This window comes from Thalassophryne amazonica, chromosome 13, assembly GCF_902500255.1.
Source record: "Thalassophryne amazonica chromosome 13, fThaAma1.1, whole genome shotgun sequence".
In the NCBI taxonomy this organism is placed as follows: domain Eukaryota; kingdom Metazoa; phylum Chordata; class Actinopteri; order Batrachoidiformes; family Batrachoididae; genus Thalassophryne; species Thalassophryne amazonica.
The window spans coordinates 45075637-45101964 of NC_047115.1; the positions used below are offsets into that span (position 1 = coordinate 45075637).

At 40.6% G+C, this 26328-nt stretch overlaps 1 protein-coding gene across 4 annotated transcripts in view; it reads left to right on the plus strand.

Moving 5' to 3' along the window:
* Positions 1-11350: 11350 nt before the first annotated feature.
* The window catches only part of slc29a3 (solute carrier family 29 member 3), a 29815-nt gene continuing 14837 nt past the window's right edge, over positions 11351-26328 (plus strand). Inside the window, exons 1-5 of one of the 4 annotated variants that reach the window (XM_034184212.1) lie at positions 11351-11405; positions 16530-16627; positions 16713-17098; positions 17989-18071; positions 24399-24625. In XM_034184212.1, coding sequence (XP_034040103.1) covers positions 16781-17098; positions 17989-18071; positions 24399-24625 — 628 coding nt within the window. In that variant the 5' untranslated portion in view covers positions 11351-11405; positions 16530-16627; positions 16713-16780. Of the gene's footprint in view, positions 11406-16378; positions 16427-16529; positions 16628-16712; positions 17099-17988; positions 18072-24398; positions 24626-26328 lie in introns of those variants that run through there. The other 3 variants (XM_034184214.1, XM_034184215.1, XM_034184213.1) reach the window with 3 other exon arrangements.

The following is a 26328-nucleotide window of genomic DNA, read 5'->3' on the forward strand; positions in this document are numbered from 1 at the left end:
ACTTTAAATCCCTGCAGGATCCCATGCAGGACTTTGGATCCCATGCAAGACTATATTCTCTTATTACAGAGCCCACTTCGATGTGGACTACAGTGTTTGTTTATCTAGATTTCTGAATTATCTTGTGTTTCTGGAACATTTGTCCTAGAGCTGGACTGGATTCCACCTCTTCCCCTTCAAAAAGAAACCTTTTCTTTATTCTTTTTTTTTTTTTTTTTTTTTGCCTTTGTTCAACATTTTTATTAAAAAAAAAAAAAAAACTAAATAGACCGAGTTATGTTATTTTATCTCTGTATAGTACTAATTGTAAATAAACCTCTAGCCTTCTTACCTGTAACTAAATATAATTTTATGCAATAAATTATATTTCTTAGTTTAACTGTGGTCTTTTATGTGTGCTTTGTTGGTGAGTTGTTGAAAAGAAAAACTTGGAGTGGATTCTGTAAAATCGTTCTTTTTTCCCCCTCATCTGCAGCACATTTTCATAGAAAATGCAGCAATACGATTCCTCACACCTCATTTGAAAATTCCCTTTAGGTCCATTTAGCTTCAGAAGTCTTCAACTGGCAATCTGTCAAAGACTTCAAATTAGCAAGGTTTTAGAGACACTAATAGTGACTCCAAGCGCCAGTCCTCAGCTGAGTGTTTTAACCTCACTTCTGTGTAAATGCAGAGTGAAATGTAGAGTGATTTATCCAATTAGGCTGTTATATCAAGAACAATAATCTGTGAGTCGTTTTCTAGTGACTGTGCATTGCATTATGGGTTTGAAAACAAGAATTTTCTACATTTGTTTCAATAAATTCATTGCTAACTTGCAACTTGCACCTTTCACTGCACAACTTAATTGTGCCTTTTTTAATGCACAAGCAACAGTGACCTTTCTGGACTCCACAACTCTGTGATAAGCAGCAAGGCTTCACAAATCACATGCAAACAAAAGGCCTGTTGTGCATGTGGCTGTCTGAAGAAGCCCAGACATGTACCACTGTGCCAACTTTCTATTACCTCCGCCAATGAAATTGGGGGAGATTATGTTTTCGCAGTTGTTTGTTTGTTTGTCTGTTTGTGAACAGCCATGGAACCAACACTTATGAAATTTATACTGAAGATTCATATCCTGATAGGCAAGAACTGATTAAAAATCTTGGAAAATTGAAAAAAAATCCCTGTCTTTAACACTGAACAAATTTTCAAAACTTCATAAATATGTCAAAAAAGATAAACTTTCGTTCATATTTGAGAGCTTTATGTAGAATGGCATCCTTTACTGTCTGACAAAGTTTGATCCAGATCTAATCCAGATTACAGATGTGGCCATTTAAATTTAACATTGAAACACCCCTTTAATGTATATTTACATTATATCTTAATCAAATATGAGCAAATCACTATCATATTTGAAAGTGAGGTGCAGACTGGCACTCACTATCACCTGACAAAGTTTGGTCCAGATCTGATCCAGATTGTGGATTTTGTGGATATTTGAATTTAATATTTAAAAGCCCATTTGGATTTTACATTATATCCCAATCAAAAGTGCCTCAATCACTCTCATTTTTCTGTGATTGATTTACTTACACCACCAAAATTGGATGGAGGTTCCAATTTTATGCCTGTTTGTCTATCTTCCAGTTATCACTCGAAGACCAAAGGCCAAAAAGCAATGACAAATTGTACATAGCAGAGATAACCAATGTTCTGTGAAATTATCTGAAAAAAGAATTCATAAACTGGAAAAGTTGGGGAGGAAAAAGCTTTATTCAAGTACATGAATGAAATATATACTAATTTCTAATATACTAATATCTAATTTCTCTTGTGAAAAGCCACTTCTAACAGGTCTTTGACCTTATAAGTTTTTTACAAGGTAACATTTTGTGGAATTGGAAACTACCATTGGCAAAAGCTTGCACTCTATGAGCGCGGTGCACCAGTTTAATATAAAATATTAACTGCAAGTTATAATGTGAAAAGAAGCCATCATGGCTGATGATCAAAAGTTTACTGGACTTCAGAATCAGAATCCAAAATTTCAAAGTGGACAAAGCAGTGTTTATACAGTTACTGGAAGAATTTTGCAGCCTCATACTGACTCTGTTGTGTCTAATCCGAATAAATTGAACTGTAATAGCTGTTTTAAGCGTCATTAAAATCCTTCACCTCCACATAGGATTCCTTATGTGAGTTGTTAGCAAGAATAATGAATTTCAGTCATATACAAACAATTTTGAACAGATTTTTCTGTCAATTAGAGTGTGATAATAATAATAATATTAATAATAATAATATTCACCATTCGCACCTTGCATTTATTTTGAATCTGCATTTTCATGACACTAACACATTTTGAATTCACCAGCCAGAAATGAACGTGTGGCAAGTGTTTTTGAACTCAGTTGGACCGTATTTTCGGTGCGGTTGCTGGGGAAACAGCAGCCATTTTGGGATAAGTTTGTTCCAGCAGTGCAGTGGACTCGTGTGTCACCTCAGAAGGCGCAGGGTGCTCAAGTTGGTCACGTCTGTCAGTGAAGTAAGCTGCATGTGGAGTTAGTGATTTTCCATGTTTCATTTCACACAGGAGCAAAAGACCACCGCTGTCTGTCCTACAGTGCCACCTAGTGGTGAATTTAAAATTAAACAAAAATTAAAAAGTAATGTATAAATTAAAAGTTAAAAAAAAATTACAACAAATTCCTGAATAAGTTTGAAAAGCCACACATACAACACATAACGAGAAAACCATTTAAAATATATTTTTAAAAACATACACAAATGGAATGTATCCTGACCGCAGCCATTTTGAACTTGGTGTCGGTTTAAATAAGCAGAAAATAGGAAGAAAAGTTAGATTTATATATACTCAACAAAAATATAAACGCAACACTTTTGGTTTTGCTCCCATTTTGTATGAGATGAACTCAAAGATCTAAAACTTTTTCCACATACACAATATCACCATTTCCTTCAAATATTGTTCACAAACCAGTCTAAATCTGTGATAGTGAGCACTTCTCCTTTGTTGAGATAATCCATCCCACCTCACAGGTGTGCCATACCAAGATGCTGATTAGACACCATGATTAGTGCACAGGTGTGCCTTAGACTGCCCACAATAAAAGGCCACTCTGAAAGGTGCAGTTTTGTTTTATTGGGGGGGAATACCAGTCAGTATCTGGTGTGACCACCATTTGCCTCATGCAGTGCAACACATCTCCTTTGCATAGAGTTGATCAGGTTGTCAATTGTGACCTGTGGAATGTTGGTCCACTCCCCTTCAATGGCTGTGCGAAGTTGCTGGATATTGGCAGGAACTGGTACACGCTGTCGTATACGCCGGTCCAGAGCATCCCAAACATGCTCAATGGGTGACATGTCCGGTGAGTATGCCGGCCATGCAAGAACTGGGACATTTTCAGCTTCCAAGAATTGTGTACAGATCCTTGCAACATGGGGCCGTGCATTATCCTGCTGCAACATGAGGTGATGTTCTTGGATGTATGGCACAACAATGGGCCTCAGGATCTCGTCACGGTATCTCTGTACATTCAAAATGCCATCAATAAAATGCACCTGTGTTCTTCGTCCATAACAGACGCCTGCCCATACCATAACCCCACCGCCACCATGGGCCACTCGATCCATAACATTGACATCAGAAAACCGTTCACCCACACGACGCCACACACGCTGTCTGCCATCTGCCCTGGACAGTGTGAACCGGGATTCATCTGTGAAGAGAACACCTCTCCAACGTGCCAAACGCCAGCGAATGTGAGCATTTGCCCACTCAAGTCAGTTACGACGACGAACTGGAGTCAGGTCGAGACCCCGATGAGGACGACGAGCATGCAGATGAGCTTCCCTGAGACGGTTTCTGACAGTTTGTGCAGAAATTCTTTGGTTATGCAAACCGATTGTTCCAGCAGCTGTCCGAGTGGCTGGTCTCAGACAATCTTGGAGGTGAACATGCTGGATGTGGAGGTCCTGGGCTGGTGTGGTTACACGTGGTCTGTGGTTGTGAGGCTGGTTGGATGTACTGCCAAATTCTCTGAAACGCCTTTGGAGACGGCTTATGGTAGAGACATGAACATTCAATACACGAGCAACAGCTCTGGTTGACATTCCTGCTGTCAGCATGCCAATTGCACGCTCCCTCAAATCTTACGACATCTGTGGCATTGTGCTGTGTGATAAAACTGCACCTTTCAGAGTGGCCTTTTATTGTGGGCAGTCTAAGGCACACCTGTGCACTAATCATGGTGTCTAATCAGCATCTTGGTATGGCACACCTGTGAGGTGGGAGGGATTATTTCAGCAAAGGAGAAGTGCTCACTATCACAGATTTAGACTGGTTTGTGAACAATATTTGAGGGAAATGGTGATATTGTGTATGTGGAAAAAGTTTTAGATCTTTGAGTTCATCTCATACAAAATGGGAGCAAAACCAAAAGTGTTGCGTTTATATTTTTGTTGAGTGTATTTATGTAATCACACGTGTGTGTGTGTGTGTGTGTGTGTGTGTGTGTGTGTGTGTGTGTGTGTGTGTGTGTGTGTGTGTGTGTGTGTGTGTGTGTGTGAGAGAGAGAGAGAGAGAGAGAGAGAGAGAGAGAGAGAGAGAGAGAGAGAAATAAAAAAATGGCTAGACGGATTTTGACCAATTTTGGTGGGACTGTTACTTGGGTTTTTATCTCCAGATGATTACATTTTTGGAACAGCTTGTCAAAAATCCACTAACACATAGCCAATTTACCATAAAATCTCCACTACTAATGTGGACAGAGATTTAATTTAAAAAAAAAGAAAAAACTCATATTGTTCAGTACATGTGCTTGATTGGTATTGGTGACTTCATGATGACATCACACAGAACTCGTAATATGACGTCATGTGTAGTTTAAAAAATAAAAACACCCTTACTCAATAAAGTCCATCAAAGCTCCCTGCATGTGTTCAGTTTTCATTTCTTTTTCTTATTCACCCTTCTTCTTATTCACCCTAGGGACACAAAGTAGTCCTGCACCCTGAGAGCACAAAGCCCAAGCCGGTACGTAAGGTTTAATTAGGTCAGCTAGGTAGGGAGGTGCCAGTCCATGAACAATTTTATAGACTAGTAGCAGAACCTTATCTGATCTCACTGGGACAGGAAGCCAGTGAAGGGATGCCAAAATGGATGTAATGTGGTCGAACTTTCTGCTTCATGTCAAAAGTCCAGCTGCAGCATTTTGAACCAGTTGGAGAGCCCTAATGCTAGACTGCGGTAAACCAGAAAAAGAAAATAGCATTGTTGACATTAATATACATTTCATTCATTCATTTATTTTGTACCACTTATCTGGATCTGTGTCATGTTGAAAGCAGACCAAGCATCTCAGCCCAAACTTTCCTATGCCCAACCAAGTCCTGTAACTCTTCCCAGGTGATCCTGTTGCTTCTCCAAGCCAGCTGGGAAATATAATCCCTCCAGTGGGTCCCAGTGTGAGGAGCTCAGCACTCCCCCTTCTGATCACTCCCCCTGCCTTCACTGCGCATGTGTCATTTCAGAGCGTCAGCAACGACTCACCGATTATCGCCTCGTTTCTCCTTAAAACTGCACTCCAGTCATCATCTATCTCAGCGACAGATCTCTAAAGCTTTTGTACAACAGTCATTTCCACATAAGTTCAACAATAATTCACAATAAAAGATGGGGGGCCAATCAGAGTGCGACACCAGCACATCTGAGACTGACTCTCTGAGTCTGATTCTCTACCGATCAAAGGGAATAATGTGATTATTAACCATCAGATGACAAAGTAAAACCTCTTAAATCATTCTAATGTTAGTTTTAAGCAGAAACGAGCCGATAATCTGTTAATCGCTGCTAATGCTCCAACATGATGCATGTGCAGTGAAAGCCAGACTAGCATACGGGAGTGTTTAGTCTAGGAGAATGCTGAGTCCCTGACACCGGGTGTTCCCTGGGGCCTCCTTCCAGTTGGCCATGCCTGGAAGACTTCCCTAGGGAGAACACCAGGAGATATCCTCATCAGATGCCTGAGCCACCTCAGCTGGCTCCTTCGATGTGAAGAAGCAACGGCTCTACTCTAAATCCCTCCCGGATAGTCAATCTTCTCACCCTGTCCAGGAGTGTAAGCCCAGATACCTGATGGAGGAATCTCATTTCTGCAGCTTGTATCCGCAACTTTATTCTGTCAGTCATTACCCAAAGTTCATGACCATGGGTGAGAATAGGAGCGCCACAACACTCTGGTAAAGCAGCTGAAAGATTTCAGACACCGCCCCAGTTGGTCTATTGATGTCACGCTCCAATTTGGAGGTACTGATTCTCATCCCAATCATTTCACATATTGACTCATCTTCAACCGCTTCCTCCAATTAAGAGTCACGGGGTGGCGGGGTGGATGAATGGAGCCTATTCCAGCAGTCAGAGGGCGCGAGGCATGGTACACCCTGGATACGACGCCAGTCTGTCGCAGGGCCACATCTTGACAAACAAACACTTTCACATCTGCACGCACACCTATGGACAAATTAAAGATTCCAATCCACCTAACCCGCATGTCTTTGAATGTAGAAGGAAGCAGGAGCACCTGAAGGGAACTCACGCAAACACGGGGAGAACATGCAAACTCCACAGAGAAAGGTCACAGGTGGCAATCGATCCCATGACCTTCTCGCTGTGAGACAACAGGGCTAATCACTAAGCTACTGTGCTGCTCCAGTTGTTTCACACTCTGCCTCAGATCTGCTCAGTGCACATTGGAGGTCACTGCCTCATGAAACCAACAGAACCACAACATCTGCAAAAAGCAGAAATGCAACTCTGAGGTAACCAAACCAGTCCCTGACTGCCCCTCGAAATCCCATCTATTAATATCACAAAAGAACTAGTGACAAGGGGCAGCCCTGGCGGAGTCCAACACCCACCAGAAACAGGTCTGATGTACTGTGCATCCGGAAAGTATTCACAGCGCTGCACTTTTTCCACATTTTGTATGTTACAGCCTTATTCCAAAATGGTGTAAATTCATTTTTTACTTCAACATTCTACTCACAACACCCCATAATGACAACATGAAAAACAGTTTTTGGAATTTTTGGAAATTTATTAAAAATTAAAAAAAGAAGAAGAAGAAATGATATGTACATATGTATCCACACCCTTTGCTCAATACTTTGTTGATGCACCTTTGGCAGCAATTACAGCTCAAGTCTTCTTGAATATGATGCCACAAGCTTGGTGCACCTATCTGTGGGCACTTTTCACCCATTCCCCATTGCAGAACCTCTCAACCTGCATCAGGTCGGTGAGCATCAGTGCACAGCTATTTTCAAATCTCTCCAGAGATGTTCCATTGGATTCAGGTCTGTGCTTCGACTGGGCCACTCAAGAACATTTGCAGAGTTGTCCTGAAGCCACTCTTTTGATAGCTTGGCTGTGTGCTTAGGGTCATTGTCCTGCTGAGACATGAACCATCACCCCTGTCTGAGGTCAAGAGCGCTCTGAAGCAGGTTTTCATCCAGAATGTCTCTGTACATTGCTGCATTCATCTTTCCCTCAATCCTGACTAGTCTCCCAGTTGCTGCTGCTGAAAACTATCCGCACAGCATGATGCTGCCACCACCATGCTTCACTGTACACTGTAAAAAAGTCTATGAAATTAACAGGGAAATTCTGTAAAATCACAACCTAAAAAAACTGTGAAAAGAAAAACTGTGAAATATTGTTTAATTGACAGCAATCATTTGTAAAATGTAAAACGCAACTGAACTGTGAATCTAACAGTTCAAATATGTTAAAATAATCATGTACCATTGTAGAATTTACAAATGATTGTAGTTTAAACAGAAAAATCATAATATCAAAAACTGTACATTACAGTTAAAATTACATGACACTGTAAAAATAATGTTTTTTTCTGTTAATTTGAATTTTACTATTGTCTTAGACTTTACAGATCATTTTCACAAATACAGTAAAATACTGTAAACTAAGGGTTTGAAACAAAGAGGTGGTGTCAAGGGTGCAATTTAGAACTAGAAATTGGGGGGGACAAAGTGCGAGACCCGCAGGGCTGAAGCTCATAGGCCGGGGGTCTGGGGGCCGCTCTAGGCCCCCAGAAGCCAATGGCTTCTAGATAAGCTCAGATGCATTCTGAGCATCCAGAACAGTAATTTTAATGTTTTGAGAAGACCATAAAGTGGACACCATTTGACTTATGCAATTTGAAACTGTGGATATAAGTACTTTATTCTGAGAATAGCCAGCATTGATTTTATTAACATCCTGGTGTAAATAAGGTATCACCACATGTGTAGAACTCAAAATGAATGATAGGTTGAGTTTTCATTAAAAAACAACTGCAATGTGGTAAAATGTATTCATGAATATGAAAGAACAGGCTCTTATTAATTATTAACTATCGCATACTGTATTTTTTTTCTTAAGATTTGTTTTTGCATAAGTTTTAAAAAACAACAGATCATAAGTTTAGGATAAATTACTTATCATGAATTTAATTTTTGAAGTGGCACTAATGACAACACTCATACTGAACATAATTTCGCTGCATAGACTGATTTTGGAGATCAAGCAATAATTGCAGATGGGCTTTCTGAGGTCCCAGATAGATTTTCTGATTTCCTTTTCTAACTTTCAGAATTTAGTAAATTAGCATATGGTCCGTTGATACTTATGTGTAGACACTAGTCCCTAGAGGCAACTATTTTTGGTTTCAAATCTGGGCAAATGCAGTCCCAGAAAATTCCGAATGTGACAAACAAGAAACAGGTGTTGTAAACAAGTCAATGCTGCTAAAAATACAAACTTGCAGAAACAAAGATACTATTCTGACATGGTTTTGCACATAAGACTGACATGGTTTTGCACATAAGACAGGCATAGCATGTTTCAAGTACACACATATATGTCAGAAGGTGGGGGGGGGACATACCATATTCTGTCCCCCCGGTTGAAAAGGTGGGGGGGACATGTCCCCCCTATCCCCCACCAAATTGCACCCATGACATAAGGTGACCCTTTTTTATATTCTAAATAGACAATTACTAGCTTATCTGTTCCATATATTTGCATTGTATTTATTAACATGCAAAAATAAAGAACGGGTTCACTTTGCTTTGAAATAATTATTAATGAATCAGATAGTATACAAATAATGAATGTTTATGAGTTCAATGATATGAATATTTCATGAGGTGAAAGCTGGAACATTCCATTCAACAGGATGGTATAAGGGAGCAGCTGGAGGGACTTACTACAAGTGTTAATATTACAGAAAAAAAATTGTTTTAATAACAGCATGGCCATGCTAATTAAACAGGAGAGCACCATTAAAATTATAGTTTTAAAATGTTTTGTTGTTGTTGTTGTTGTAAGTTACAGGTTTAAATTGTAAAATCGACATATTTTATGTAAAACCGTTTACATATTCACTGTAATTTTTACAGAATTCCCCTGGTAACCACAGCTGCCAGAATTTTCCCATAAAAACAACAGAATTTTTTTACAGTGTAGGAATGGTTTCCTCCAAACATAAATTGAAAATTGAAATTGAATTGAAGTTATGCAAATAGTCATTTTTATAAACTTAATGCTTGACTCCCTTTATATAGAGCAGACCTGGGCAAACTGCGGCCCGGGGGCCACATGCGGCCCTTTGCATGTCTGTCTGGCCCTCATGAGGTCTGATTATTATTACTACATATATTAAAAATGTCAAGTCTGTGCGTTGCAAATCATGAGAGGTTTATTTAGGTATATTTAAATATTTACATATTACAATAATGAAAATTACCTATAAAAGCTATTAAATAGGTAATTTTTTTGTAAAATGTGTAATGGGAGACAGGGAGTTTTCGATGGTTTGGCCCTCGGACATGATTCAGGTTCCCTATGTGGCCCCTTGTAAAAATTAATTGCCCACCCCTGATATAGAGTATAAGCAGCAGGAGACACCACACCTTATAACAGTGTGTAGCAGGATGGATGACCTTAATGATATTCAGCTGGTGGATTGAGTGCAGCTAGTTGTGGCAGAGGAGTGTTTGTATAGAAGAGGGAGTGTGTGTGTGCTCTTCTTTCTCTTTCTGGAGACTGACTGCAGGTGTTTGGACGTGTTCACGTCCACGTTCCCGTGAAGACAGGTAGGCGCCGGTCACAGCTGCAGGCTCGTTGAGGTGTAGTGGTGAATGTTTAAGGAAATGGTTTTGTTGTACAGAGACCTCTGTGTGGGCTGTCGTTGGCGGTGCGCTGCTGAGTTTGTTGTGCTCTTGACGCTCTGGGATGGTGTCGAGTTACAGCTGATTGCTGTGACGGACGGTTCGGTATGTACAGCACATGTAAGCTCCTCTTTCAGATATTTGTTTAAAATGTAGGATTTTGGACCAAGCTGTGGAAGGTGGCCCTGCTGCTTTGCTCTGGTGCTCTGCTGAAAGATTTCGTCCTGTGAGACCGGTGGATGTGCCCTGTTTGCTGCGGCGGCTTTACGCTCAGTGTGGACATCTGGAAAACTCTGCCAGCTGCGTGTGCTGCCGGACTGCGTGATGCAAGGGTGCCCTCATGTGGTCATAATCGGTGGTGTTTTAAATTAGTTTTTATAAAATTGTCTTTAACTAGAAATTTAATTGTTAATAATTTTTTTTTTTTTTTTTTGTATTTGGGAACCACGTCTGTCTCAATTACAACGAACCTGTGCTTTGCCACAAGTGGATTTATTGAATATTTTTCTGGTGTCTTCGTTTTTGCTCTTTGACGCTTCCGTTACTCAGCCGCTTGCTCGTGTTATTTTACAGCTCAGAGGACGGTTCATATGGATTAAAAAAAATCAGGTTGTACTTCGTTTTTTACCTTCCTGGGGTTAGAAACTTTTTTTCTACAGAAAATTTCTCAAGCTTTATTGAGCCGTGAACTTCGAATCTGTGAATGTCTTTCTAACTTTACTGCAGTGGAATGTCGTGTGATTTTTGCATAAACACATTACATTTTCTTTACCATTGAAGTTTGTCTGCTTTTCTTTTTTACAAAGGTGTAATTTTATTTTGAAAATGCGTACAGGAAACGGAATCAATGTGATTTGGAAAAATGTCAATGCCATTGTTTGGCTTTTCAGGATAAAAGCAATAACCATTTTAAAATTGTTTTCTTTGATAAGTACATGTTTAAAATCTGAGAAATCCCACCACGATGTAATATTGACACGTTTAATAAATGTTTCCACAATACACGTCTTGGTCCATTTATTTAGAGTTGCTGACATAAAGCTTTTATTCTGAAACCTTCATTGGATGCAGCTGTCATCCGTTTGCAAATGTTTGGAGACAATTTCTTGGCTAAACACGCTGACAAACTAAATAAGTAATGGCCACTTACCTGTTGCAATGAGGTATGTGAATATTTTAATTTAACATCTGTTATCTGGTACAGGGTACATGGGTTTTAGCGCTGAGTTTACACACAGTAAGATAACACCTGTAGTAACTATTCAGCGGCGGCCACACAAACTCAGCATTTGACTAAACCAAGAAGTGGCTCGCGATAAGTAAATGTCTAGGAATGTGTCTCGCTATAGTTTAACCTTCCAAAGTTTGTGCCTGTGCTGATCATGTGACGTTTGCTTCCTCAAAACATCAGGCTTGGGGCTGCAGAGTCAGCTCTTTAACACTCGCGTCACTTTTCCTTCACTCGTAACCAACCAGACTTTTTTTCCCCTCCCCCTCCTCGTCTTGTTTCTGTCTTTCACGCTGTCTCGTGACTTTATCCACAGTCATTTTCTGGCATGTAAATGTCACATGAAACTGCAGTAGATACTGACAGTCACAGCTGACACTCCTTTATCTGCTGTTCAAACAATGGACCTGCACATCTGACGGTATGTTTCTGTGTAGGTTCTCAGTTGTCCAGGTGGCTTCCATAGTAGAGAAGCTTGAATCTTCGACTGGACTGGGTTGCTTGACGCGAGGACGTTTCGCTTCAAATCGCAGAAGCTTCCTCAGCTAAAATTCTTGCTCTGGTGGTCTGACTTCTGTCTTGACTCTTGTCGAGAAGAATGATTTGAAGCGAAACGTCCTCGCTTGCTCACAGGGGGTCGTTTTGACCGTTGGGGTTTTTCATGATTGTTGTATGGCCTTGCCTTACAATATAAAGCGCCTTGGGGCAACTGTTTGTTGTGATTTGGCGCTATATAAAAAAAAAAAGTTGATTGATTGAAAATGAACACCATTTTTGGAAAGGTGCTGTGTGCACCTATTGTTGGAGTAAGGTTCTGAACCTGATGATACTGCTGCCTACTAGGTAGTGGCAGTGATATGGGATTGACCTTGGACTCTGGACTTGACCCTAAGATGGACTTTGCACCCTTTTGCAGTTTTTTTGTTACTGCTGCAATGGTCTAAGCAGTGGGTCACTCTTGAGTCTAGTCTGCTTGAGGTGCTCTATAAATAAAAAAAAATTGAATTAACAATTAACTTATATTAAAGGAAGTGGCTATTCGCACGGCTACCGTGTCCATAACTCTCATTTGGCTATTCGCACAGCAAGACTCTGGTGGTAAAACTTGGAACTACTTCTATGAACAAATGTAGCGGGATGAAGGTCGCGGGTCCCGATTGAAAAGACGTTCCCTTCAGCTTGGCTAACAGAGAATTTCCCTTTGGCTGACCTGGTAGAGGAATGGTCTTTAGTGCGAATCGTCCGGGTTTGATCCCACCGTCGTCGTGGTCACAAACATACTGCGTTAAATGAGTTATGAACACGGCTGCTGTTCGAATAGAGGGTCGGTCTTTTGCCACCAGTCTTGCCATGCGAATAGTGAAATGAGAGTTATGGACACAGCCAAATAAAAAAAATAATCAAAATTGAAAAATATTAAAGGAGTTGACATCTTGAATGCAGTATGTTTGTTTATACAAGTAGTTCCAAGTTTTGCCACCAGTCTTGCCGTGCAAATAGCCAAATGAGAGTTATGGACACGGCCGACGTGCGACTAGCCACAGCCCATATGAAATGGATTAGGATCCAGATATGGCCAGTTCTGGGATTATACAATGGTGTCATACGTCGCCACATCCACTGCACTACGGAAACACCATGGGCCCTGGATGGCAATCACACGAGCAGACAACTGGTCCATCTCTTGAAAGTACTCATCTACCTGCTGTATTTGCAGCCAGCTGGGTTGTGGGTGTCCCCCTTTGGTCTTCTCCAACTGCTAGGCTTCTCATTGATGCATTTACACACTAAAATGTTTAATTGCCAAAATGTCATAGCAGAGTCTCCCGTTTGTTTCACAGTCATTCCAGCAGGACCCAAAGAGGATCCTCTAAAGATTATGTAGTACCAAAACCAAGCAAGGGTTTGAGTTTGAAGATTTATCTTTTTAATGCATAAATGGTTTGGACATTTGAACAATATTTTGCTTCTAAATCATGAATTTGCACACTTCCAGAAGTCTGTCATAGAAGCAGAATCCTGATAAGGTCCAGGTCCTATTCCGGAGTATTTCACATGCTGCATAGAACACATGTATTACATGCCATGCCACCATGAAGCTGTAACATCGGTCACACAACAAAAGTTGCACATTGCAGTTTCTCCAATCGCAGATACAATAGTCAAAAAGTGACTAGTGAGAAAAACTCTAAAGTGATGGGTTAAATGCAGAGGACAAATTTCGTTGTATGTACAATGACAAGCATATGAAGGACGAGGGCTGATACAGATACATCGGGGCGTGATACATAAACAGACATGTAATAAGATATTTATCACGTTACAACAAAAACAAGAACCATATAATTATCAATTCAATTTGTCACGGTCCATCAGAGAAAGAACAAGGAACCATCTCTTTTCCTTCATGGTTCCACTTAGCCATTCAGTGAACAAGTTCACATCACGCTCTGTTTTCCTGGTGGTGTTCTTGTTCTTATGTCTCTCTATTAAGTCATGCCTGTCTTCTTCACTAACTTTTTGGTGTCTCACAGCTTCAGTATGAGACTCAGGTTGTATAATTCTCCCTGCTGGGGAGACTAAAACTCTCTCACCTAGGCCTGCGTGGTTTATCTGGTTTATCTGGTACACGGTATAATTTTGGTTGATGGTAGAGATTTGGACTCCACCGACTAATAGCGATAACAGCCGCAGAGTTTTTTGATCCAGGAAAACTCCTTTGTGAAGCGGCTGTGTGTGTGAACCAGTTTGCTGCGGGGGGGGGGTTGTTCTGAGCTGAGGTGACTGACTCTCACTGCTGTTTGTGAGATGCCTGATCTGTTGCTGATATTTGCAAAGCAGTTGTTTATTTCAGCCGACGCATTGGGGAAAGGTGGACGGCTCCATCATGACCTGAATCAAACATTTGAGAAAGCGCTACGTTAAATAATGCAAGGGATTTTTTTAAACTGGACAAAATCAGCCAGGTAACATCAATTTACCCAGACTGACTTCAGATATGAGTAAATTAAGTATTTTTTTATAAAATGTTTTGATGGTTTCGTGATGAGTTTTGTAAATGAGGAAGTGACCGTCTTAAAAGAGCTTCATGTATTCAGAGCGGGAGTGCCATTTTTAGTGTTCAAGAGATGAAACTTCAGCCACTGACCATAAATTTATTTAATTCTTTCACCAAAATATCAAATCTTTGCTTGCATCTTAGATGTACCTTCCGGCAAATTGTACCAGTAGTTTTGAGATCTGCACAATAAATGTTTTCAAAATGACATATCTGCTTTTAATTTTGTTATTTTTATTTATTTATTTTGATCAATTTACCTTTGCTAAGGGACCCATTCAAAAACGCATTATAATTTTTACACTTAGGTTTATATCGCGATATATCCCGTTAGTGAAGGGATTCAGGTTATACCGCGATATGAATTTTAGGTCATATCGTGCAGCCCTACTCTCAGCTTGATCAGACATCTTGGTCGAATGAAATGATTTGGATCCTGTATCAGGATCCTGCACTTGTCAACAGGGTAACACAAAATGGGTGTGTCATTGGTGGGGCAGAGAAATGGGCTCCTTATTGGATGAAAAGCAGGACAATACAAAGCCTGGTATTTTCAATGTCTTTTTTTTGTATTGCCTGTTTAAAGTTGGTATCACCCTGATTTTATTACCGCAGTTTCCATGGCAGTAAAATTAATAGGAAAAGTGTCTGATTTATCAGCCCTGTTGTTTTTTTAGTTTTTTTTTTTGTATTTCATGAGGGATGGTTTACGAGTATAAGGCAGATTTTTGTTGTAATGTGTGATAAAGGCCCTTACATTCTGAAATATGAAAGATAAAATGCCAAACTGAATTATACAGCTATCTGGGTGTGTATTCCGCCATCTTGGATTCTTTTGTTTGAGCAACCAAGCAACACAAGTCATGCTGCTGTCGTACTGACTTCAGAAATCGTGGGGCGGAAGGTCTGCCAAGAAGAATGGTTGGTGCTGCTGCTGAATGTGGTACAGCCAAATACCACAGTATTAAAAAAAAAAAAAAAAAAAAAACTTTCAACCAAAGTGGTGAGCCATTACCAAGTATCAGCTTACCCTGTATAAACTCAATGAATACTAGTAACTAATTCCATGCCTGTAATTGCTACCATAATATTGGCTCATTGTATAATGGAAACTGATATCACTCAAGTTGCTAAAATATCAAGTTTATTTCATGAAACAGTATTTAATAAAAATTGATGTTTTTCACATATTTGGGGGGGGGGTATTGTGACTTATTTTAAATTGAATGATGTGTTTTATGGCTCACACTTATGTAGGAACATTAATAAAATTCCCACGTACCATGAATCCCGTATTAAAGATTAGCATTCACAAATGGCGGTTAAGGTGTGTGGAGTAAAGTGTGGAATTGCACCTTCTGTGGCTTTCAGTGTCCAGAGGATAATTTTGTAACTTAAGGTACCTTGACACTTGCGCACATCTGATCCCGGCACTGGCGTACAGACATCTGGCGTACAATATAAAGATTACAAATAATTACCTTTGAGACTATTTCAAATGCGTTCTCCACGCAGCTTGTCTGAAAGTTTATAACAAGAAGTTAAATCTGTTATAAACATACTTTAACAGCTGCATGCAAGAAGGAAAGAACACAACTGTTTTATCAAGCTATGACAATGTAAACATGACAAATACCTTTTTAGATGGCTCAAAATGCTTTCTGCAGGTAGTTAGGCGCACACGTGTGCTCTGGCTGCAGCCTCCTCTGTGATTCAGGAAGTGATTAGAGCCGTCTTCAATGGCCAATTTGCAGAAAAAAATGATTAATCCATCACGAAATAATTATTTTACATACCCAGCATTCAGCGCAGAGCACGTGGCAGCTGGTAGGACAAAGAACGGCGTCCAGCTGTGAACACAGCGGGTGGGATCATCACGACGACATTCATGCTATTGCGTGAGTCTCAGTTATGCTTGTGTCAGTGCACATATACTGTTGACCTATTCAAAGTTCCTGAGAAGGTAGAGTCAGACTTTGTGACCGCTCTCTCCATGTACAGGACTTAATTCCAGCAGCCATAACACAAAGAACTTCGTGTAGTATGGGTTTCCAGAAGGCACAGCCTGTTTCTTCCTCTCTAGACCATCACCAGTAGAAGTATGTCCCAAATACCTTTCCATCCGGTGATGATGTTGCCATGTTTACTTGCGTTGCTGATTTTGTTACATCTTGTTTTCCTTAGTCTCTTCCCCCCCCCACCATCACTACTTTCCCCATCTTCACATTATCTGCCCAGCAGTCTTTTGAAAAATGGCCACCATGCCTCCGCAGCAGAGTCTGAACTCGGCTTATGTTAAGGTTGATCCAGAGGACAGTAGGCCATCTGAGGAAGAGGAGACTGAGGACCAGAGTCCTTCTGCTTCCCTCCTGCCCAAGTGTTCTGCACCTCTGGCTGTACGCTATAGTCCAGAGGACTCCTACTGCTTTGTTTACATAATCTTCTTTTTGATGGGTATCGGGTCTCTGCTGCCCTGGAACTTCTTTGTAACGGCCAAACACTACTGGCTGTACAAACTGAGTAACTGCACTCATCACACCTGCTACGAGGAGCAAAGTTCAGACCTCAGGGTGAGTGACGGGGTTACTGCTGTAAGTGTTTTTATCCTGTTTTGGGGAAATGTTCTTCTGTGCATGCATTTCAAAGGCTTATAACAAGGTGCCTGTGAACACCGTGTGTCCTTTTTTGTATTTCAGAGAGCCACTGCAATGTCGCACTCGACCTGTGGATGTTCAAAATAAAATGACATTTAACTACCGATGTCACTGCTGTAACAACTAGTGTTACTGCCTTGTTTATATATATTTAGTTTTTGAGCAATCTTTACATAAATGCAGGTTATCATGCAAACAAAACCTCTTCACTCAAAGTAATTAGAAATTCCAAAAGGCTCTCTGGGGAGAATGAAGATGAAAGTTTTTATTGCAGCAGTTAAACTCAAATGACAGTTTAATTACAGAACCAAAATTAAACTATTTGAAGTTTTATTTTTAACTTCTTACGCAGAGTTGGGAGGATTCTCACAATAGTCACTGTGTCCTGATTTAAAGTAATGGCTTAGAAATCAAGTGATGATGATGGATTACTCTCACACCTGGCATTAAATATTCTGCCTGTATCTTTACCTCCTTTTAATGTTTGCTTTTTCTGCTGGAATCAGGAAGTAGCTTCACGTTTGCATGAGGTGCATTTTGAGAATCCAGAAAACATTTCTCCATGAGTTTGCTCATGGAAATTAAAAGCCAGGCTCATACTATTGTCCAAAAATAACAAATCCATAAACCAGATTTAACAGATTAAAATTCTTGCTTTACCTCATTAAATGCCGCATCTGCGGAGTGCAAAAGGTTGGCCAGAACCTGTATTCTTAACCACCACCCCCTCTCTTTTCACTTTGTTTGTGCAAGAATATTGAAAGTACATCAAAAAATGTTTTGTTTTTTTTCCTCACTGTTGTCAGAATTACTTTGAAAGCTACCTGACCATTGCATCCACGGTGCCATCTGTGCTTTGTATGATACTCAACTACATCCTCGTTAACAGGTTTACACACACACCCCTCATTTATTATTATTTTTTTTGTTTTGTTTGTTTGTTGGTGATCTCTGAACATTCTGTTCTGTATGACACCATGTTCTGGCAACTTGCATTTTTCTCTGCCTTCAAAAACATGAGAAACTGGATGATCGGGATTTTCCCATCAGAAATAGTCTTGTATTTAATGTCCTTCAGGTTCATTTTTACAAGGATATGTACACATTTAATCGAACCAAGAGCTCACTGAAATATGGCTAAACAACCACTTCAATAAATACTTGGTTTCATGTTGATCAGGGGCCTGTACTATGAAGCAGGGTTAACTTACTCAGATGTAACCCATGGTTAACTTCTTAAACCGGGGTTGACAAAACCTGGTGTACTCAAGTGGTGTTAATCAGTACTACGACGCTGATTAAGATGTTGATTTGTTGAACCTGTGTTAACCTAATTGGAGTTTGTGCACCTTCACATAAAAGGGGCAGGTTGCAGCGTACGCCACCATTTTTCAGTGATGGCGCGGGCACCTTACTTTACCAAAGAAGAATGCATGATTATTATGCGGAGCTACGAGGAATTTAAATTAATGTTAAGGGGGAAATCGAACACATCGTCTGCCAATAAAGCAAGACAGGCTTGTTGGCAATGTATTGCAGATCAGGTAAATGCGTGAGTACAATTCAATTGTTCTCCAAATCTGTTGCAGATGAATAACCTGTGGAATGTCTATGTGTAAAATAATGACCTTCTTTCATTAATTACGCCCAGATGCAACACGATTCAGAAGTGGGCATAGGCCTACTAATAGATGTTAGGTTAATTTAATGTTTCCTAAATAGGCTACCTATCTAAGGATTTAAAAGCCATTAATGGTCATTCTGTTAATAGTTACATATATATCATCATGTCCATCCAAATTGGAAGTCCCAAAAACCAGTTTTATTTGTTATTATCTATCGTCCACCTGGTCGTTACTGTGAGTTTCTCTGTGAATTTTCAGACCTTTTGTCTGACTTAGTGCTTAGCTCAGATAAGATAATTATAGTGGGCGATTTTAACATCCACACAGATACTGAGAATGACAGCCTCAACACTGCATTTAATCTATTATTAGACTCTATTGGCTTTGCTCAAAAAGTAAATGAGTCCACCCACCACTTTAATCATATCTTAGATCTTGTTCTGACTTATGGTATGGAAATAGAAGACTTAACAGTATTCCCTGAAAACTCCCTTCTGTCTGATCATTTCTTAATAACATTTACATTTACTCTGATGGACTACCCAGCAGTGGGGAATAAGTTTCATTACACTAGAAGTCTTTCAGAAAGCGCTGTAACTAGGTTTAAGGATATGATTCCTTCTCTATGTCCTCTAATGCCATATACCAACACAGTGCAGAGTAGCTACCTAAACTCTGTAAGTGAGATAGAGTATCTCGTCAATAGTTTTACATCCTCATTGAAGACAACTTTGGATGCTGTAGCTCCTCTGAAAAAGAGAGCTTTAAATCAGAAGTGCCTGACTCCGTGGTATAACTCTCAAACTCGTAGCTTAAAGCAGATAACCCGTAAGTTGGAGAGGAAATGGCGTCTCACTAATTTAGAAGATCTTCACATAGCCTGGAAAAAGAGTCTGTTGCTCTATAAAAAAGCCCTCCGTAAAGCTAGGACATCTTTCTACTCATCACTAATTGAAGAAAATAAGAACAACCCCAGGTTTCTTTTCAGCACTGTAGCCAGGCTGACAAAGAGTCAGAGCTCTATTGAGCTGAATATTCCATTAACTTTAACTAGTAATGACTTCATGACTTTCTTTGCTAACAAAATTTTAACTATTAGAGAAAAAATTACTCATAACCATCCCAGAGACGTATCGTTATCTTTGGCTGCTTTCAGTGATGCCGGTATTTGGTTAGACTCTTTCTCTCCGATTGTTCTGTCTGAGTTATTTTCATTAGTTACTTCATCCAAACCATCAACATGTTTATTAGACCCCATTCCTACCAGGCTGCTCAAGGAAGCCCTACCATTATTTAATGCTTCGATCTTAAATATGATCAATCTATCTTTGTTAGTTGGCTATGTACCACAGGCTTTTAAGGTGGCAGTAATTAAACCATTACTTAAAAAGCCATCACTTGACCCAGCTATCTTAGCTAATTATAGGCTAATCTCCAACCTTCCTTTTCTCTCAAAAATTCTTGAAAGGGTAGTTGTAAAATAGCTAACTGATCATCTGCAGAGGAATGGTCTATTTGAAGAGTTTCAGTCAGGTTTTAGAATTCATCATAGTACAGAAACAGCATTAGTGAAGGTTACAAATGATCTTCTTATGGCCTCGGACAGTGGACTCATCTCTGTGCTTGTTCTGTTAGACCTCAGTGCTGCTTTTGATACTGTTGACCATAAAATTTTATTACAGAGATTAGAGCATGCCATAGGTATTAAAGGCACTGCGCTGCGGTGGTTTGAATCATATTTGTCTAATAGATTACAATTTGTTCATGTAAATGGGGAATCTTCTTCAGACTAAAGTTAATTATGGAGTTCCACAAGGTTCTGTGCTAGGACCAATTTTATTCACTTTATACATGCTTCCCTTAGGTAGTATTATTAGACGGTATTGCTTAAATTTTCATTGTTATGCAGATGATACCCAGCTTTATCTATCCATGAAGCCAGAGGACACACACCAATTAGCTAAACTGCAGGATTGTCTTACAGACATAAAGACATGGATGACCTCTAATTTCCTGCTTTTAAACTCAGATAAAACTGAAGTTATTGTACTTGGCCCCACAAATCTTAGAAACATGGTGTCTAACCAGATCCTTACTCTGGATGGCATTACCCTGACCTCTAGTAATACTGTGAGAAATCTTGGAGTCATTTTTGATCAGGATATGTCATTCAAAGCGCATATTAAACAAATATGTAGGACTACTTTTTTGCATTTACGCAATATCTCTAAAATCAGAAAGGTCTTGTCTCAGAGTGATGCTGAAAAACTAATTCATGCATTTATTTCCTCTAGGCTGGACTATTGTAATTCATTATTATCAGGTTGTCCTAAAAGTTCCCTAAAAAGCCTTCAGTTAATTCAAAATGCTGCAGCTAGAGTACTGACGGGGACTAGAAGGAGAGAGCATATCTCACCCATATTGGCCTCTCTTCATTGGCTTCCTGTTAATTCTAGAATAGAATTTAAAATTCTTCTTCTTACTTATAAGGTTTTGAATAATCAGGTCCCATCTTATCTTAGGGACCTCGTAGTACCATATCACCCCAATAGAGTGCTTCGCTCTCAGACTGCAGGCTTACTTGTAGTTCCTAGGGTTTGTAAGAGTAGAATGGGAGGCAGAGCCTTCAGCTTTCAGGCTCCTCTCCTGTGGAACCAGCTTCCAATTCAGATCAGGGAGACAGACACCCTCTCTACTTTTAAGATTAGGCTTAAAACTTTCCTTTTTGCTAAAGCTTATAGTTAGGGCTGGATCAGGTGACCCTGAACCATCCCTTAGTTATGCTGCTATAGACGTAGACTGCTGGGGGGTTCCCATGATGCACTGTTTCTTTCTCTTTTTGCTCTGTCTGCACCACTCTGCATTTAATCATTAGTGATCAATCTCTGCTCCCCTCCACAGCATGTCTTTTTCCTGGTTCTCTCCCTCAGCCCCAACCAGTCCCAGCAGAAGACTGCCCCTCCCTGAGCCTGGTTCTGCTGGAGGTTTCTTCCTGTTAAAAGGGAGTTTTTCCTTCCCACTGTAGCCAAGTGCTTGCTCACAGGGGGTCGTTTTGACCATTGGGGTTTTACATAATTATTGTATGGCCTTGCCTTACAATATAAAGCGCCTTGGGGCAACTGTTTGTTGTGATTTGGCGCTATATAAAAAAATTGATTGATTGATTGATATCACTTTGGCATGAAGGATATCCAACAGGACAGCCCCATGGGGGAAGAAAAAGAATGTGAAATATGTAATTATAGTAATTGTATACGAGGTCTGTTAGAAAAGTATCAGACCTTTTTATTTTTTCAAAAACTATATGGATTTGAATCACGTGCGATTACATCAGACAAGCTTGAACCCTCGTGGGCATGCGAGAGTTTTTTCACGCTGTCGGTTACGTCATTCGCCTGTGGGCTGGCTTTGAGTGAGGAGTGGTCCACCCCTCCCGTCGGAATCTCTTTGTCTGAGAACTTCCTGAGAGACTGGTGCTTTGCTTGATCAAAATTTTTTCAAAGACTGTGAGGCACATCAAAGTGGATGCCATTCGAGAAATTCAGCTGGTTTTCTGTGAAAATTTTAACGGCTGATGAGAGATTATGGACTGTTGCTGTTGCTTTAAGGACTGCCCACGGACCAGGATGTCGCGACGCGCCCTGAGCCGCCGCTGTCAGCCTGTTTCGAGCTGAAAGCTTCCAAATTTAAGCCTCTGTTGACCCAGGACGTTGTGACAGAACAGAGAACTTTCAGAAGAGGTCGGGATCAGCAGTTTATCCGGACATTCCACTGTTAAAGGAGACTTTGTAATGAAAGTGCGGACGGGTCCGCGCGTCGGGACACAGCCGGCGCCGCGCGTCGCCACAGGAAAAACACCTCCGTTGGAACATGTCCAGCTGTTAAACAATTTCTCAGATACTCACTCAACTGAAAGCCATCAAAAGCCGCCTGGTTTTTACAAATGGTTATCAACACAGAGGTGTTTTTCCTGTGCCGCCACACCGCGCGGACCCGTCCGCATGTCTTTCATTAATCAAATCTCCTTCAGCAGTGGAATGTCCGGATAAACTGCTGATGCCGACCTCTTCTGAAAGTTCTCTGTTCTCTCACGACGTCCTGGGTCAACAGAGGCTTAAATTTGGAAGCTTTCAGCTCGAAACAGGCAGACAGCGGCGGCTCAGGACGCGTCGCAACGTCCCGCTCCGTGGGCAGTCCATAATCTCTCATCAGCCGTTAAAATTTTCACAGAAAACCAGCTGAATTTCTCGAATGATGTCCACTTCGATGTCCCTCACAGTCCTTGAAAAAATTTTGATCAAGCAAAGTGCCAGTCTCTCAGGAAGTTCTCAGACAGAGATTCCAACGGGAGGGGTGGACCACTCCTCACTCAAAGCCAGCCCACAGGTGAATGACATAACCAACAGGCGTGAAAAAACTCACGCATGCGCACGAGGGTTCAAGGTTGTCTGATGTAATTGCACGTGATTCAAATCCATATAGTTTTTGAAAAAAATAAAAAGGTACGTTAGTTTTATCACAGACCTCGTATTAGAATATTTAGAAAATCACCCAAACCAAAGCAACCCTTATGTGGCTGAAATAAGTGAAAAGAAGGTGAGCTTAGAGTGGACTACACGATAATGGGTATATGAAATAGGCCGAATAGAACGGCTATACCTGCACATTGATACTGTGAAAAGATTTGCGATTGACATAATCGCCCTCGTGCTCTCCCAGGGGTGCACTGATTGGGATTTGCGTGCAATCAATGGCTCCTATTACTTTTGGGAAACCTAGGAGAAATTGTTGTTGATAAGCCCTACTTCGCCTAATTAATGGACATGCATTAGACCTATTTTGATATTAGTAATTACCCGCGATTGCATAAAACCCTTCTTTGATTTATATTGCGGATAAATGGCCAGGGAAAATGACAAATGCATCCAACAGTTTAGATAGAGCAAGTACTACCTTGCGAATCATACGACATACAGTATTCTTGCTCAGATGTTCAGCATCACCGATGGAATACATAAATTGTCCACTGGCAAAATATCTAAGCGCAAGGCACATTATCTGCTCGATCGTCAGGGCATTGCTACAATGGGTGATGTTACAGACGTCTGGCCTGATCAGCTGACAAAGATAACGAATTCCCTCGGCTGAGAATCTATATCTTTCATGGAGAATATTGTCCGGGTATGTCAGCGGATTCTGGCGGTCTTTAAAAACCCTCGCCCTGCGAAGAGAGCCCCTCACAATTTGTGCCACAATATCAAAGGATCATCCAGGTAGGCCGGCATTGTGTTCGGAGTGATTGACGGTGGATGGGCGGTACTTATAAAGGGAGTGGTTAAGCGAAAACCTCAAGCTAACCTAGAACATAACCTGCTCGGAGCAGGTTTGGCACGCAGCGTAAATTGCCATGGCAGCATACCTCGATCAAAACCTATCCACCTTCCGTAGTACGCGTTAACCGGGAAGTTACTCCACACGTCATCAACTTATTCCCGAAGTTACCCTGATAAGCCAGTAACCCCGCTACGTAGTACAGGCCCCAGGTGTGTGTTTGTATTTTCACAACATGTTTATGTATGCTGTGTTTTCAGGTTGTCCCCAAAAGTGCGGATCCTGTCCTCTCTGTTTATCATCCTGCTGGTGTTTGTGATAACTACGGTGCTGGTGAAGGTGGACACATCAAACTACACTGTGCCATTTTTTGCTGTCACACTTGTTAGCGTAGCCATCGTCACCGGAGCCTCTAATGTCTTCTGCGGTAGTATGTTTGGCATCAGCGGACATTTCCCCATGAGGATCTCTCAGGCCATTATATCAGGTATTATCAGGTATGGTCCTGTGAGCATAATATATATATATATATATATATTACAACTCTCAAATGACCTAAAAACAAAGATTGTTCAACATCATGGTTTAGGGGAAGGATACAAAAAGCTGAGATTTCAGCTGTCAGTTTCCACTGTGAGGAACATGGTGAGGAAATGGAAGACAGCAGGCACAGTACTAGTTGAGGCCCGAAGTGGCAGGCCAAGAAAAATCTCAGATAAGTTGAAGTGAAGGATGGTGAGAACAGTCATAGTCAACCCACAGACCTGCTCCAAAGATCTACAACCCCTGGCAAAAATTATGGAATCACCGGCCTTGGAGGATGTTCATTCAGTTGTTTAATTTTGTAGAAAAAAAGCAGATCACAGACATGACACAAAACTAAAGTCATTTCAAATGGCAACTTTCTGGCTTTAAGAAACACTATAAGAAATCAAGAAAAAAAATTGTGGCAGTCAGTAACGGTTAATTTTTTAGACCAAGCAGAGGGAAAAAAATATGGACTCACTCAATTCTGAGGAATAAATTATGGAATCACCCTGTAAATTTTCATACCCAAAACTAACACCTGCATCAAATCATATCTGCTCGTTAGTCTGCATCTAAAAAGGAGTGATCACACCTTGGAGAACTGTTGCACGAAGTGGACTGACATGAATCATGGCTCCAACACAAGAGATGTCAATTGAAACAAAGGAGAGGATTATCAAACTCTTAAAAGAGGGTAAATCATCACGCAGTGTTGCAAAAGATGTTGGTTGTTCACAGTCAGCTGTGTCTAAACTCTGGACCAAATACAAACAACATGGGAAGGTTGTTAAAGGCAAACATACTGGTAGACCAAGGAAGACAAAGCGTCAAGACGGAAAACCTAAAGCAATATGTCTCAAAAATCGAAAATGCACAACAAAACAAATGAGGAGCGAATGGGAGGAAACTGGAGTCAACGTCTGTGACCGAACTGTAAGAAACCGCCTAAAGGAAATGGGATTTACATACAGAAAAGCTAAACGAAAGCCATCATTAACACCTAAACAGAAAAAAACAAGGTTACAATGGGCTAAGGAAAAGCAATCATGGACTGTGGATGACTGGATCAAAGTCATATTCAGTGATGAATCTCGAATCTGCATTGGGCAAGGTGATGATGCTGGAACTTTTGTTTGGTGCCGTTCCAATGAGATTTATAAAGATGACTGCCTGAAGAGAACATGTAAATTTCCACAGTCATTGATGATATGAGGCTGCATGTCAGGTAAAGGCACTGGGGAGATGGCTGTCATTACATCATCAATAAATGCACAAGTTTACATTGATGTTTTGGACACTTTTCTTATCCCATCAATTGAAAGGATGTTTGGGGATGATATCATTTTTCAAGATGATAATGCATCTTGCCATAGAGCAAAAACTGTGAAAACATTCTTTGCAAAAAGGCACATAAGGTCAATGTCATGGCCTGCAAATAGTCCAGATCTTAATCCAATTGAAAATCTTTGGTGGAAGTTGAAGAAAATGGTCCATGACAAGGCTCCAACCTGCAAAGCTGATCTGGCAACAGCAATCAGAGAAAGTTGGAGCCAGATTGATGAAGAGTACTGTTTGTCACTGATTAAGTCCATGCCTCAGAGACTGCAAGCTGTTATAAAAGCCAGAGGTGGTGCAACAAAATACTAACCGTTACTGACTGCC